This window comes from Curcuma longa, chromosome 15 (genome assembly GCF_044706935.1).
Source record: "Curcuma longa cultivar G26 ecotype Majalengka, Jawa Barat chromosome 15, ITB_CL_G26_1.1, whole genome shotgun sequence".
In the NCBI taxonomy this organism is placed as follows: Eukaryota; Viridiplantae; Streptophyta; class Magnoliopsida; order Zingiberales; family Zingiberaceae; genus Curcuma; species Curcuma longa.
In genome coordinates, this window is record NC_133875.1 from 9,428,702 (window position 1) to 9,445,971 (window position 17,270).

Genomic DNA, 17,270 nt, shown 5'->3' on the forward strand with positions numbered 1-17,270 from the left:
ATTCCATGGGTTCGGCCTAAAGCCTTATCACAATGCTGCGGCAGCTTGCAGAAGCTTCCGTGCGCTGGATCCAGCAGACTTTTTGGAGGGGCATCCCAGCGCTGACCTCCTTCCATTGGGCAATTGGTTATCTCGCGTTGCTGTCAAAAAGTCAAAGAAGGAAATGGAGAATTCTTCTAATTCCTACTTTCCAATTTGCGGTACTCTTCTCTTTCGCCATAAACTGACCACTCATTCCTTCCTTCCTCTCTTCCTTCTCATTCCTTCCTCCCTGTCTTCCTTCTTTCCCACTCTTTCAAAACTACAGCTAGCGAATCCGCCCTGCTCCTCAAGAATCAAGACAGACTAGACATGCAGCCACCGCTCTCCTCCTCCTCCTCCTCCCCCTCCCCCTCTCGAGGTCCCGCTAGCTTCCTAACCCAAGCTAACGCCCTCCTCCGCAAGAATCTCACCTTCCAGGTTCCTCCATCTCGCTCTTTCATTTGATTAAATTCTTGAATGATGATAAATAATAGGAATTTTGACTTGGAAATCCATTCATCGGGCAGAAGCGGAATCTGAAGACCAACTTCGGTATCGTCGCTTTCCCCTTCTTTCTCTGTGCCGTCATCGTTATCATCCAGCAGGTGGTCAACAACGAGCTGAACCAGGACAGGTACCAATGCGGCTGCCAGGACGGTGTCTGCGGCATCCAGTACTCCACCCTCGACCAGGTCGCCACATGCCCCATCCCCAATCCTCCCGAGTGGCCGGTGCTCCTCCAGGTCCCCCGCCCCGAGTACCGTGCCGTTCGCGATTCCGGCCTCCCGGCCGAGGACTCATGCAGGACCTCTCTGTCCTGTCCCGCAGCACTCCTCTTCACCGGCGACAACCGCACCCTCGCCCAGAGTACTGAATCATCCCCTTTGTTGCCTTAAAACCAATTTCCTTTCACGCGGTGTATCTGTATGTTTTTTTTTTTTTTTTTTCATTTTATTTATTTATTTTACAAAAAATTGTAGGTCTGGGGCAGACCCTGTTGCAAGGTTCTTCTTCGTTCTCGTCGCTGAATTCGTTGGATTACCCCAGTAACATGGCTAATTTCGTGTTTGTAAGCTCTTGTGACTGTTCTCTTCCTTCTCTAATTAAACGGAGACTAAATTTAATGCTGTCCTACATGTGCCCAGGGGACGGACACATTTACCAGAGAAACACAGTTCATCGAGCCTGCTGTTCTCTCGGATAGACCTTTATATTGGATCCAACCGCAGTGCCCGACCAGTGCAACAACTCCACTTTCATTTCAAGTTGCTAACAGATCTATTCAACTGGGTAACATATCTTACCTATGTCAAATTATTCTTTTTAGTCAACATCACCTATGCCAAATTATTCTGAACTGGTTTCTTGTAAACTATTCTCATTATGCAGTGATTCATGTTTACCCTAGACACCACTGTGGTGGTTTGGTATCTCAACACAAATTTTATTGATATCTTACAAGCCCATTAGACAATAACATGTGAATAGAGAAGGAATGGTAAAACAATAGTGACTTTTTCTCACATATATACACAAGAATGTTTGGCTCAATATTGGCAGAATGGGAATGAATGAAAAAGCCTGCCACACGTAAAACATGACCTCTAGATCATTGTCTATTGGATCATAGTTCACCCAGGTTGACAATTTTCTTGCTTACTTCCCCACAGATTGCATACAACGATTTTCTTATTTTCCAAATATGTATTCACCAATATCCTAAATTACTAAGGAGCTACATTATATTATGCTCTTTCTTGCACATGATTTTTGATGAGCGACAACAGTAGATAACGTGAGTTCTAACTTAGAAGTTGATAAGATTCTTGAAGAAACTAGGAAAGGCCTTTAGTTACTCTTACAAGAATACGAAAAAGATACAGAGACTATACGCGTGAAATCAAAAATAAAATAAACACAAGGTGACGAAAAAAGCCTAAAAAAAATCAAACTACTTTGGACCATCCACTTCAATTGCATTGGTGCTGTTGATCAGATTGATGGGTACGTACTCTACAGCAATGGACCTAATTCTAAACCACTGTCTACCTGTGCTATTAGCTTGTCCAAAATGATTGAACATTTCAAGTTAACTTTATTCTTTCGCTTTTTGGGATATATGATAAATTTGTGGAGTGGTTAAATCTCAGAAAGAAAAAAAAAATATTTGAAAGTTCATGTGCCTGTCACCAAGAATAATATTAATGCAGCACATTGAACAATATTGGAGGTCTATTTGAAGCACACCTATGGCAACATACTATCTTGTAATGGCCTAATTTTGGCTGAAATGGTTGAAACTTTTGAAAGTTGCTGAATCTGGTATAAAACCAAGCTGATTCTTCATTATTCTTGTAACTGGATCATGCATGGACAGTTCTATATCTGATTATTTTTTTTCTGCTGGTCAACTATGAAAATTTGTTTTATTTTCTCTCTATATGCTTTTACTGTTACCTACCTACTTTTGTTTCAATGTGAAATGATTTGTTCTGAATACTTATTCCTTGAAATGGAAGCAGAGTTACAATGTGTTCAAGGACTTACTCTGTGGCGTGATAATTCATCACAAATAAATGATGAGTTGTTTAGGGGTTATCGAGAGGGGAATTCTGAGAGGAAGGAGAATGAGTACATTGCAGGTGACTTTTTGAAGTGTTAATATCTTCTTTTGCTTTTGTTTAATTTTGCTAGACTGGTTTACTTACCCCAAATAAACTTTTTTCTTGCAGCCTATGATTTTCTGAACTCCAATGAAAATGTATTTAATCTAAGTATTTGGTATAATTCAACCTATAACAACGACACTGGCTTTGGGACAATTGGATTGACCCGTGTTCCTCGCACAGTAAATTTGGTATGCATGCTTATTGTTATTTACACCTTTTTATTCAAATATTACCAGGAACTAGGATGAGAAAAAAACATTATTAAAATATTTGGTTTAGCTTTTCATGTGTTTCATTTGTTCTTAGTATTTTTTTTATCTTCTGTATGAAAAGTATATGTTAGACTAGAGTTGTCATACAAAGAAGCATGCTATGACCTCAAATATGAACTTGTCACTTACTATATTTCTTATGACAACAAGCAACATATTTCGCAAACTTTATCCCAGATTAGAGTGGCAGGCTCTTCTAGCCCTTATACAAGCACAACCAGCCTCCTTACCTTTCCATTGACCATCATATGTATATGATAACTTTGCCAACTAAGACTAAGAGGTAGGTAACAGTTTGGTTTTGGTGTTGGTTATTCCATGGAGGGACTCTCTGCATGAAAGATATATCATGATTGATTAAGATAGATAACCTCATCCTTAGAATTCTGTCACTAGGACTGCGATGCATTTAACTCCATGGTAATAAGTTTTAAATCCTATTGTAACAGAAACATAATTTGGAATTTTGCATTCTTTATCAAATGAATAAATCTCTAACTTTTCAAGTTCCAACATAATGGATTAATTCTCTCTTCCACCGACTTATACAACAACAACAACAACCAAGCCTTATCCCACTAAGTGGGGTCGGCTATTCTCTTCCACCGACTTATATTGTAACATTTTCATTTATTTGTTCATTAACTAATATAACTGTCGACAACAGAATAAAATCGTTTTTTCCTACGAACTTTACTATGTAGGTTGCTTCTACCAAAATCTATGGTCAATACCACTAGTGAATATATAGTAAGAATCCATACTGCAAATTGATATTTGAAGTAAAATACATAGCATTCACATGGATTCTATCTCAGATCTCCCTTGTTCTTGTAAATATAAAGCCTCCATCTGAGAGAATCAGCTGGTTCAATACATTTCTATCTAGTCACTTGTCTTTAATCCTATCTATATAATTCTCTGCAATAGTATAAGGGGTGAGTTTGAGCAAGCTGGCTTACCCATAGTATTTGTTTTTTTTTCTTATTTTTATATTTTTATTTAGTTCACTAATTGACTAATGTGCCAATTCCAGTAGGTGTTGTTAAGTACTTTTTTAGCCTCAAGTGAATATCTTTATCTATCTAAATATTTAATTGTTTCTAAACAAGATATAAGAAGCACCCCACTTTGACTTATAATCTGATAACTGCATTATATTTATATGACCATCCTTTCTAGAAATGCAAATGATAGCATACTTGTCACATATCCATTAATTTTGAAATAACCAACTAACCTTGTTTGTTTTGCAGGCCACTAATGCATACCTAAAGTTTCTCAGAGGTCCTGGTGTGATATCAATGTTTGAGTTTGTTAAAGAAATGCCAAAATCTGGGACAGAGCTTAAGTTTGACTTTTCTTCTATACTTGGTGGATTATTCTTCACGTGGATCATTGAGATGCTTTTCCCAGTAAGTTTTAATGTGATTATACTCAGTAAGATAAATCTGCCAAGTGTTCTTGTAGATAGACAATACAATTACAATGGTCTGATTGAACATTAACTAGTCGTATGTTTCATTATACTTATGCACTTTTGAATGTTTTCTAATAGTCTATGATATATTGTCATGGGTATCTTAAGGTCTACACAACTGTTAAGTTATTTAATCTAAAAACTGTTTCTTAAAGCTTTAGATTTCAGATGATTTAATCTTAAACTAGATCAATGGATTTTGTTTTCTTTCTAGGTTATTCTGACATATCTCGTCTACGAGAGGCAACAAAAGTTAAAAATGATGATGAAAATGCATGGGCTCAAGGATGGCCCCTATTGGTTAATATCCTACATCTACTTTTTCTCTCTATCATCACTCTACATGCTATGCTTTGTGGTGTTTGGCTCTTTAATAGGTAAACATTTGAAAACTTCATTATGTCATGCAAGAATACACACGCCTTCACTGAATTGGATAATTTACCTTTTCTGCAGGCCTAAAATTTTTCCGCTTGAATGACTACAGCATACAAATTGTCTTTTACCTGGTATTCATAAATTTGCAGATTGCAATGGCTATTCTTGTATCATCCTTCTTTTCTGCTGTTAAGACTGCTACAGGTGAGATCTACCTGTTGGAATTGTTTGAATAGAAGAAAAAAAATGCCTAAAACTTCTGGTTGGAGTATAATGATGCACTTTCATATGAAATCTAATTCTGCAGTGGTCGGGTACATTTATGTATTTGGTTCGGGATTATTAGGAGAGTTCCTTTTCCGATTTTTTATTGAAGATACTTCTTTCCCTAGTAAGTTTTCCTTTTTTCCTTTTCCAACTTTCTTGAAGCATTTATCTTAAATATATGTGGTTCAATTATTTTCCAAATCTTCATGTATCAAATATAAGATCTGTTGCTTTTAGGAACTTGGACTATAGTAATGGAGCTCATTCCTGGATTTTCCTTGTACCGTGGGCTATATGAGTTTTCCCAATATGCTTTTATTGGAAATCTCATGGGGACTTCTGGTATGAAATGGAGAGATTTAAGTGACAGCGAAAATGGGCTGATAGAAGTATTAATCATTATGTTTGTTGAGTGGTTAGTACTGCTTCCAGTTGCATTCTATCTAGATCAGATATTGGGTGGTGAAATCAGAAAGGATCCTCTATTTTTCTTGGATTATTTCCAGAAGAAATCTACATTACCTACAAGACCTGGTTTGCAGGAAAAAGGGTCAAAAGTTTTTATTGAAATGGATAGGCCTGATGTTTCTCATGAAGTAAGTTATAAAACTATCCAAAATTCATTGTCAAATGTTAATCTTGCTTAGATTTTGATACCTGTTGACTCTTTGTTCTGGATAAATCTTACTGAAATACGTGAGGTTGCTGAGAGCCAACAGAACAGACATTGAAAACTTCATCTTATTGCAGCTTAAAAGCATGCTCTGTTATACTTCTATTAGAAACTTTGTGCAGGATAACAACATACCTGATTCAGAGATTTGTGGAACTTTATCCATTTCCTTTCTCACTTTTCTGTACCTTTTTTTCTTTTCTCCACCATTTCCTGTCAAGGAAACACACACTTTGTATTTATCTGTTTGCATAAATTTCTGCTTTTGTCAATGCCACTTTTGTTTTGATCCTGTAGGGTGTGGCAGCTTAAGAATTGTGATAAACAATTTTCCAGTACTAGATCTAGTGGCATTGACCGAAGTAGATTAATATGTAAAGATAACCACCATTAGAGATGACACATCCATTAGGTTAGTAAGAAAATTTTTTGGCTAATATTATAGCTGTCTATATTTGTTTGTTGATAATGGAACATTTTAAGTTAAATGAAAGTGATAATTCTTCTTTAGTACCCTTAACTACATTCAGCCATCTTCTTATTTTTAAGTCCTTAATGTACTATTTTCAAAGGGATCCATTAAAGTATAACTCCTGTTTGGTTGCCTTGGTGTTTCTCAATGAATGGTATATTTTGAAAATAACATTTGCCATGATTGTCCTTACAGCTTTTCTATTCCTAAGGCTCAAATTGTATTAGTCAGAGCATGTCAACCTTTTATATATTTCACATTATTCATTTGCTGTCTTTTTTTACATCAGCGAGAAGTTGTTGAGCAGCTGTTACAAGATTCTAATATTAATCACGCAATCATCTCTGACAACCTAAGAAAGGTATACCCAGGAACAGATGGAAATCCAGATAAACTTGCAGTTCAAGGATTATCTCTGGCTGTACCTAATGGTGAATGTTTTGGCATGCTTGGCCCTAATGGTGCTGGAAAATCTACTTTTATCAATATGGTTTGTGGAAATTTCACTTCTGTCTCTACTTTTCTCAGTCTAATGAACATGCTCTGCTACATTGCATGCAATCTCCTAGGCTTGTCATCATCTCCATAATTATTGAAGTTTACTTGATAAATATTCTCTCTTCACAGTTAATTAAGCATTTTTTTTTCTGCAGAGAAGAAAATTTTTTCTATTGATTTCTGCTGCATCTTTTAAGCAATTTGATATTTGGATACCCTATCTGCCATTAAGATGTCACATTTTTCAAATCTATCCTAATACTTTGTTTTCTGTACTTGCAGATGATTGGGCTTGTCAAACCATCTTCTGGCACAGCATATCTCCAGGGAATGGACATAAGTATCAATATGGATGAGATATACACAAGCATGGGCGTGTGTCCGCAGCATGAGTAATGCCTATGAAACTTGTTTCTTCCACTTGGGAATATCAGCTGCTAGAAAATGTTATTCTCTTCGACTAATATTTTCATATGATTAATAAATATATTCAAATACAGCTTGCTTTGGGAAACATTAACTGGAAGAGAACATCTATTGTTTTATGGCCGACTGAAGAATCTAAAAGGCCCCACGTTGCTGCAGGTATTGGGTGACTACTAATCTAACATCCTATACTTGAGCTAAGATGCACTTTCTGTCATTTTAATGCATCTTTATGGGTTGTTTATTTTTGATACAAAGTAACTATTAGAATTGCTAATATCTAACCCATCTCATGGAGAATGATAAATATTTCCAAAGTATAACTACATGTGTTTCAGTATACAAACCATATCATTTCTAGTTTTCAACTGCAAATGTTTAGGAAAAGAACTTATGGAAATTTTAATGAGTTCTAATGGTTTTAAATTATTATTCTTTTATGATTGGAGTGAAAATGTGTGCTCATCAAAATCATGGTGCTAACAAAAAATTGTTATAACTAAAAATAACACATGATGCTCAATGTCATTGTTCCTTTACAAGTTGAATGGAAATTGATTGCCTAGTTACTTTGCCTTCTAAATAATTATAATTTTCCACTGGATATAAATTGAATTACCAGCAAATTTTCGAGTTCAAATGATGCCAACAAAAAAAGATAGCTCGGTGCATGAAACTCTCACCAATGCGGGTCCCAAGAAAAATTATGAAAATGTTTGTTTAGTTTTCTAAAACATCTATTGTAAAATTAACGTGAATGTCTGAATATTTTCAAGATCGTATTGTTCATGTTTGACATTGCTTTTTCTTCCAGGCTGTGGAAGAGTCCTTGAAGAATGTAAATCTATTCTATGGTGGTGTTGCAGATAAACAGGCTGGAAAATATAGTGGTGGAATGAAAAGGAGACTTAGCGTTGCAATTTCTCTTATTGGCGATCCTAAAGTACACATATCTTGATGATGATTTTAAACATAATCAAACCAGATTAGATAATTAAAAGCAATTTATCTTTTTTAGGTTGTTTACATGGATGAGCCGAGTACTGGCCTTGATCCAGCATCAAGAAACAACTTATGGAATGTTGTCAATCGTGCAAAGAAAGATCGGGCGATTATATTGACAAGTATGTGACATCTGTCTTGTTTATTTTTCTTTAAACCTTATTCAAAATGAGCAAAAAAGAGTGATAATAATTTAAACTTATTGTCCTCTCCTAAATAATATGAAAATTGTTGAATTGGGATTTTGGGCCGGGTTCATTCCATATCAAAATGACTAGTCATTTTAGTATACACATATGGACCATCATAGTTGTCTATGTGAGATTGACGAGTTTAGAGCATCCTAACTTTGACATATCCCCTAATGTCCATAATGACTAAATAAAAACCTACCCTTGATTATAAAATGATCAGTCATTTGATATATAAGCGATATAAGCAACTACCGCATTTGTCCATGTGAGACTTTGAACATGGAGCATCCTTACCTTCAATACAAGCTAAATTGTTAATAAGTGCAATGGGATTCAATTTAATCTTATTATCAGTGACCATTGACATCATCGTTAAGATATTTAAATGCTTGCAGCACACTCAATGGAGGAAGCTGAGGTTCTATGTGATCGCTTGGGTATCTTTGTTGATGGAAGCTTTCAATGCATAGGAAATCCTAAGGAGGTACGTAACGCTATTTTGAGATTGTACTACTTTTGGCAAGAAACTGATCTCACTACAGAATCCTGTATTGCAGATTTGTAAATATAAAAAGTAAATCTCATGCATAGAGAAATTTGTTACTAAATAATTTTCATTTATTTGTTCCTGATGTTAGCTCAAGGCTAGGTACGGTGGATCTTATGTCTTTACCATGACTACATCTGCAAATGAAGAAGAGGAGGTAGAAGGGTTGGTTAGGCAATTGTCACCAAATGCAAACAGAATCTATCACATCTCTGGAACCCAAAAGTTTGAGTTGCCAAAGCAAGAGATTCGAATTGCCGATGTTTTCCGAGCAGTTGGGATTGCAAAAAGTAAATTCACAATCCATGCATGGGGTCTGGCCGATACCACTTTGGAAGATGTCTTCATTAAAGTTGCCAAAGGAGCAGAAGCCTTCAATATGCTTTCATGATCGTCCAATAGTTAGAGCTGCTACACGTTCTCAAATATCATAGGATAAAAACAATCTTTACATCCTCACACACAAAAAAGTTGTCTTTGAATACTACATTTTAGTTGTGAGAGCAATGATATGGTTTCCTATATATGTGAATTTGTCTCAATTATATTATAAACCAAAATTTCCATTGTATACTAGACTTCTGTATATTTTCTCAATATGATCTATAAAGTTTGGCTTATGGTTAAGTTGAACAGCTTTCAATTTATGAATTTCTTTGTCCAATAGTCCATTGATTAAATTTTGACGGTAAATATTTTCATAACCTATTTTTCTATGTATCTTTGCAATTCTTTTACTAACTCGTTGATAAGTTGTGTTTGCTAACAAGCAAGTTGAGTATCTTTGTACAAAAATGTTACTTTTGCAACGATTACGGTTTTTTTGTTAACTATATTTTTTTATAAAAATATTATCATTGTTATTGGATAAAAATCAAAAAGATATCCTAAATTATGTAAATCGTCAAAAAGGATATTTCTTTTTAAAAAGTAAAAAATATTTTTATTTTTAGTGTTGTTGTAGTTGTTACAATATTGTTCTTTTAGCTAAGGTTAATTGCTACAACGTATAGAAACTATTATGTATCTGCTACAATATATAAAAACTACTTTATAATTACTACAACGTGTAATACCTAATACACCATCTATTATAGTATTGTAGTAACTATCTAAATAGCTGTTATTATTGTTTTAAATTGATTTTGATGAAGTTTAAATAATTGTAATCAAGTTTGTAACGCCCGCCCTTATCAGAGCCTTGACGGACGCTACAGTTTACTTTCTTACATTCATTCATACTAGTAATCACATACGAAAATCCCGAAATTTTGCAGCGGAATAACATGAATTATCGATTGAACCGGGAGTTCATATATGATAACGAAACAGGTATGCATGCATAGTCTAGAGATAATCAAAACAGTAATAATCCAAACAATCCAACATGCAAATATTAAAGTTTCTCATTCAGTCTGTCACGGCACTACCACACACATCTTGTATCAGCCTTGTCCTGCTGCCCCACTTGCTTAATGACTTTGGTATGGCTCTGCAACATAAGAAGGAAAACTATAAGCACAAGGCTTAGTAAGCTCCTTTCCTACTCACCAAAACCAATCGTCAATTCATGCATAACATTTACATCATATGAAATCACATAAGCATAAAAGCACATTAGCACATTGACCATTTAGCACATAGACATTTCTTACTCTTAACATTGAAATCATATGCACATTAATAATGAAATGTCTTTGAAATTTTTATTATCATAGTAGATAAACATAATCATCATCATTGTTCTTTGGGGTCCCCGGCTTGTACCCATTCATTCCTTGCGCGCAATTCCAAGCAAGTACGAGGTAGCAAGTCTCGACTACTCGGTTACTAGGTCTTTGGTCTTTCGACCTAGGGGCGTTTGGCTGCCTTAGGAGCCCATCCCTTGGATCCCTTTCGGGTTCCGGTACAAGCCATTCATTAAAGTAAATTAATGTACATGCTTTCATTTCTTTTCTTTTCATCATGAATGTTCCTTATCATTTCATCTTTCATCATCCATTTATCATGGTGAACATTCAGACATTATTTCATGCAACATGTTATAATCTAACATGAATTCATTTATATCATTAGCATGAAATAACACATATCATAGATAGCATTATTGGAAACCTTCTTTGACTTAAACCCTAACCTTTCCTTAGGGTTAAGTAGAAATTATAGGTTTCCTTTCCTTAGGGTTTTGTCATTCTTATTACATGGAACAAGTTTAATCATATGTGTCCATTCCATGGTTGATCACATAAGAACCCTAGACTCAACCAAAACCTTAATTTCTTAAGGTTGATCGAATCATCTTAGAGTCCCCTTTAAATTCATAACCTTATCATGAAACCCTAATGCATTAATCATCATAGGAGAACACTATGTAATATTTAAACCTATTAGCTAGGTTTAAACCACCACTTGAGTTCTCTTACATGTTATGGCCGAACCTTCCATGGTTTGAAACCATAGGTTAGGCTTAACCATTTGCTCCTCTAAGCTTGGTTAAAGTTCCCTAAATCCTTGGAACCATTGTGCTAGGGTTAGATCATCACTTAGCCACCTAGTTCATGGTTGGCCGAACCCTCCATGGGCTTGAAACCCTTGAATTGTTTGGTATCTAACCACATTAGACCTTAACCCACTATAAGAGTTTATTAGTTAGCCTTTACAACCTTAATTAGGTTTAAAACCTAACTCATTCTTTTATTTTCTAATCTGGCCGAAACTTCTTCTCCTCCTAAACCATTGTTTAACTCAAAACCTAGCACCCTAAACTCTTGTATCATACTAGAAATCCATTACATATTATTTGAAACCATTATCAAGTTTGAATTGCAACCTCACCTTCCTTTCTTGTCATGGCCGAATGGTATTAAACCACACAACATGGAGTAGACCATTTCACATGACCCTTAAAACATGTTAAACCATCACTAGTCTACAACCATTAACAAGTTCCAAACATAACTTGAGTACTCTAAGGTTTCCTTTCATGGTTCAAAACTATTATAGCATGGAACCTAAAGTTATTCACATGGAGAAATTAAAATTCTCAATAGCATATCATCATGGTTCTTTTCTTTTTAACCATAGCATGAACAAACCTCACTTAGAAACCCTAACATGTGATAGCCAAAACTCTAAGGTTTTCAACATGAAATCCTAACCTTTTCCATAAGAAAGAATAACCAAGTTCATTTAACCATCTTCATAACATCATATGGAGCATAGCTTAACTCAAAACATGCTTTTAGATTCTTACCTATCACCATGGCCGAATCTTAGACAAGATCAACATAAGGAAACCCCTAACTTAAACCACATGGCAATTAAATCAAGTTCTCCACCTCATGAAACAACTTGAGCAACTTAGACAATCATGCTTTTAACCTATTTATCCTTTCATGGCCGAAACTTTAACATATCTTCACATGCTTTTCATTCACAAAACATAAAACATCATCAAAGAAACATGATATCTTCAATGAACCATTATGTTGCAGGGTGAGGGAGACTTACCTTGCTCTTAGAAAACTTTTACCCTAAAGTAGAGAGGAAATCTTGTGAAACCCTTAGCCTTCTCTTGTGATCCCTCTAGGTCTCTAGGAACAACCCTTCCCTTGCTGCTCTTCCTTGCTTGGCTCGGTGGATGATGTCTTCTCCCTTTGAAGCTCTCGGCCACCAAAGGGAAAGAGAGGAAGGAGAGGAATTTCGGTGAAGAAGAAGAAGGAGGGAAAGGAGGCTTCGGTGGAGAGGAGAGAGAGAGCTTCGGTGAGGGGGGAAAAAATGAGAGAAAAGGCAAGGGAGAGGTTTTTATAAGGCATGAGTGAGAGAGAAAGGGAGTAGTGGGGTGGTGGTTTCATAACCACCTTGTAACTCCTCCCTCCACTACTCTTCCATGTTCTTTCCTATCCCCTATCATTTAGTTCAAATGCTCCCTATCCTTTTCACAATAAAACTTGTTATCCCACTTGGTTATCTCATGCTTCTACTAGGCTTGCCCTTTCCTTGAGGTCCAAGGATCAATCCTTGGTTCCTCCATAATTAACATTTCTTTTTCTTTCATTTTTGCAAAGCCCACATGAGACCACCCTCTTTAACTTATTCATTGCTTAAGGCTAAATTCCATTCCTTTTTATTTTTAGCTATCCCTTACAAGAGATGCCCCTTAACAACTCATTCAAACCATCAGGCCATTAGGACAATTATCCTACTTATGACCTATTAAAGCTAAAAGTCTTTTAACATCAAGGCCCATTTAGAAATACTCTAAATTCCTTTTTAAACAATCATTCATCATTATCCAAGAATTATTGAAGGAAATTACGGGTATTACATCACTGGTCTTCAATTTCTTATAAAATTTATATTTTGAATAATGGAGTGTGTGACCACTCTGTCATTCTCTCTGACCATTAGTGTGGGGTCCTTTGGATTTTTCATATTATAATTGAGAGGCATCCTAAGGCAATTATCTTAGATAATATATTATTTATTCGATAAATAAAATCACTATTTAAGTGTATATTCTTTACGTATCTATTTAGGTCTTAAACGTACTTAATAAAGTCCACAATACAATGCATAACATGAGAGAAATTGTGATTGGATCATAATTAATGGGGTATATCTAGATATGTAATTATGTATGTATTGAAATATTCCCTAATCGTTGAATTGATGAGGTTAAACATCATTGATTTTGTAAGACTAGCATATGTTAGACTCCATTTAACCAAGCAATCGATCCTAACTAGTTGGAAACATTGGGATATTAAGAATTAACATATGGGTGCTGACTAAGGGTAACTAGTTCATCGGATATGACCTACTATGAGATTTCATGTGATTTTATACTGTTGGTGTAAGGAGCACTAGTCTGTCCTTAGAGTTTCGATATTTGACAATACATCTAGGTCTGATCTGTTTGACCAAGGATTGATCCAAACATAACCTAATGTTTGAATGCGAGTGAAGTCTAGTCAGGTTAAGGTTGACTAAAAGACTAGCAAGAAGTCCTAGTCGGTTAGACCAAACAAGGAGAAGTCCTAGTTGATGCTAGGCAGGGAAAGTCCTAGTTGGAAGTTAGGCAGGAAAAGTCCTAGCTGGAGGCTAGGCAGAGGAAGTCTTGATTTGGAGGATTGGGCAAGGAAGACCTGATTTAGAGGACTAGGCAAGAAAGTTCTGATATGGAGGATTGGACATGGAAGTCCTGACTGGAGGTTGAGCAAGGGAAAATCCAAACATGTCAAGGGTGATTGGATGTTTGGTAGGTGAGAAATCTACCTATGGAAGTGACTAGTCCTAACTGGAGGTTAGGTGAGGGAAAGTCCAAATAGGAAGTTAGGTATAGCTAAGCCAGTAGGTTAGACCTACAGGGTAAGACTTAGATAAGCCTAGTAGGTCGGACGGACTACAAGTAGGCTTAGGTTGTTTGTTTGTTTGTATGTTGATCTTATAGGGACCAGAAGCTAGAAGCAAGATGAAGGAAGAATAAGAAGAGTAAACAGAAGCAGCCGAACCAAGCTCAGGGTCAACTCAGGTCAAACTCAAGTTGACTATATCCGGGCGCTTTAGATCGAAGAGATCGAATCAGATCCAAACTCTCAGAAGGGTCTATATAAGGAGCCTTAGTGTGGAGCACCAGGTGAACCCTAATTCTCATACATTTTCATCCTGCAGTGCTGCTGAATGCGAATGAAGCCAAGATCGTGCGACGGAGGAAGCTCTAGGAAGGGTGCGCTGCGCTCAGAACTTCCGTATCGATCACTACATGAACATTTGATTTAATCTTTCTTAAGTGTTACTTTTGTATTTCATTGTTATTATTTGGACTGTAAAATAGGTTTCTCCACCTCTGAATAAAGGTTTGGAAAAGAGACCATTAATGGATGGATGCTTTCCCGTGCATAGGCCTTGGACGTACTAACCCTAGGGTGTTAGGAACCAAGTAAAATCTGCGTGTCCTTGTCTCTGTATCTAATTCCACTGCTAGTCTCTATAATAGAACAAACGAATGACGAACGCTATTCACCCCCTCTAGTGCGCCCACTGGTCCTACATATACATGTCTATGAAGATATCATTGCAGCTCGAATATAAGTTTCCTTCGAGTTGAGGTATTCAAGTCATCTTGATCATGAAGACTTATACTTTGACATCTTAAGCAAACATCTCTTCGAAAGTGTGACATTGGGATGATTGGGTATAAGTTGAAGTACTCGAAGGTAATTTAGTAGCCCATAGAAGATTCACCACTCCTTTTATTGGGAGACATATATACTATGACCACTTGTTTGGATTATTACTCATAATTCTTTGACCAAAATAGAAACACATCAAGAGGATGAACCTCTTGGACAGATATTTGAGTAATTTGAATTCGCATGATAAGGAACAACTGTTTGGGCTAGGTGTGATGTAGTTAGCCTAATGGGGGCTTACACATAGACTATATCCTGAATTAAGTGATATAAGATTAATGAAAGAAATAAACGCACACATAACTATAGCTGCCGAAGGGTTCAAAAGTGGTTTTGGAATCAACTATATTTTTTCAATTAATTGGGGGTCATGATGTACTACTAGGTGTCACTCATGATTGATTCATAATTAATGATTAATTATAGATGATCAACATAAATCTAAAATCTATAAAATTACACATACTACGAGATTATCCAAAAGAAATAAAATGAGTTTAAGAATTGGATTCTTAGATCAAGAGAGATTGAGTCTGACTGGCCCAAATGAAAGATAAATATGGAAGATATTTTGTCGGAATGGAAGCATGGATAAACCACGTCTTTTAAAGATGAAGTGGACCCTTTTTGGTTCAATTATAAACCAAATTATTCTAATTTTAATTAAAAGGTAGTTTGATTTTGAACCAACATGTTTTGATCTTGAACCAAATTTAAAGCTATTGGTTTGAATTTTGAGCTAATGGATACAGGTTTTAGATTCATGGATCAAACCCGTTAGAGACTATAAATAAATCTCTATGGAAGAGAGATTTAATGAATAGAAAACCTAATGTAACGCCTGAAAAATCTCAAAAATAATTTTAGAAATATTCTATGATTTTTCTAGAATTTTAGAATATTTTTCTGAAATTTTTAGATTAGCGGAAGTAGCAAAAATAAATAGGAGCGTAAAATGTGTGAGGCGGGATTTAAACCCGCGACCTTTAAGAATCTGCAACTCTTAAAATATTTCCAATGACCAAAAGAGCCAACAAGTCTGTTCCGAAAAAGAAAGAACCGAAATTTAATTATAGGCGAGTTAGGTTTAGAAATCACATAAAATAAATAGGCGGGATTTCCCGAAAATTCTCGAAAATAAGTTTAGAAATATTCTATGATTTTTCTAGAATTTTAGAATATTTTTCTGAAATTTTTGGATTAGTGGAAGTAGCAAAAATAAATAAGAATAACGTGTCCAAGGCGGAATTTAAACCCACAACCTATAGGAATTTACAATTTTTAAGATATTTCCAATAACCAAGTGCCCAACAGGTCTGTTTCGATAAAAAAGGAATCGAATTTTATTTATCGGCGAGTTAGGTCTAGGAATCACTTAATATAAATAGGAGGCTTAAGAGAGGGTTTTGATTATTTTCGAAAACCTTTCCCTCACCTCTCGCCCAGAACGTCGTTGCCCTCTTTCTCCTCCCTCTTGGCGCCTCAAACCCGAAGAACGAGGATTTCGTCCCCTAAGATCACAAGGAAGATTTCCGGAGAACTTCTTCTACAAGGACGCTCCTCTCCGCGAGAAGAACGCGTAGACGTAGGAAGATCGCCAAGAAGATCTTCTTCTCTAACGGAAGAATTGTAAGGAAATTAGCCCAGGAGGTAAGTACCTCTCACTTGCAGTATAAGTAGCTCCGTTCGTATGCATAAATCCATAGTTTTAGTTATTCAAAAATTTATGTATGTATGTGGAGATTAGTTTCTCTTACAGGATGTTTATGAAAATAATTTACCTTGCCTCAGTAATTATGAACTCGAGTTCGTCCATGGGTGGGCTCCGAGATCGCCCTAGGCCTGAGATCGCCTAGTAGTACCCTAATGGGTTCGGGATTAGCTACCTCGGATCTATTTAGGGATGCACGCATAAGTAGCACAATGCCGGGCCTACAGCAGGATGATTACTATTTTCACTTACTATATGTATAAGTTTTCAAAAAGCTCATTACCAACTTGAAGTGAAATTAGTTTTTAAGATTCAGCTTAGTTTTGTTTATGATTTCAGTTCATATGCTTATTATGATGCGTATGCTATGATCTTTATCTAGTTTATATGTTTCAGTAGCAATAAATGACAAGCATGAAGATATTGCCTTTCATATTTTTCAAAAGCATGATTTTAAAATATGTAT

General features: G+C 35.9%; 1 protein-coding gene across 1 annotated transcript; it reads left to right on the forward strand.

The window, feature by feature from the left end:
- The first annotated feature begins 265 nt into the window (after positions 1-265).
- Positions 266-9,496, forward strand: LOC141846119 (ABC transporter A family member 7-like). Its single transcript, XM_074734109.1, has 18 exons — positions 266-459; positions 549-888; positions 1,002-1,090; positions 1,167-1,311; positions 2,544-2,663; positions 2,754-2,878; positions 4,219-4,377; positions 4,657-4,819; positions 4,899-5,024; positions 5,128-5,211; positions 5,325-5,683; positions 6,522-6,722; positions 7,013-7,122; positions 7,231-7,315; positions 7,971-8,099; positions 8,175-8,280; positions 8,748-8,836; positions 8,991-9,496. Exons 1-18 carry the CDS (start codon positions 352-354, stop codon positions 9,288-9,290), a joined length of 2,838 nt encoding a protein of 945 aa, XP_074590210.1. The 5' UTR covers positions 266-351; the 3' UTR covers positions 9,291-9,496.
- Positions 9,497-17,270: the final 7,774 nt, after the last annotated feature.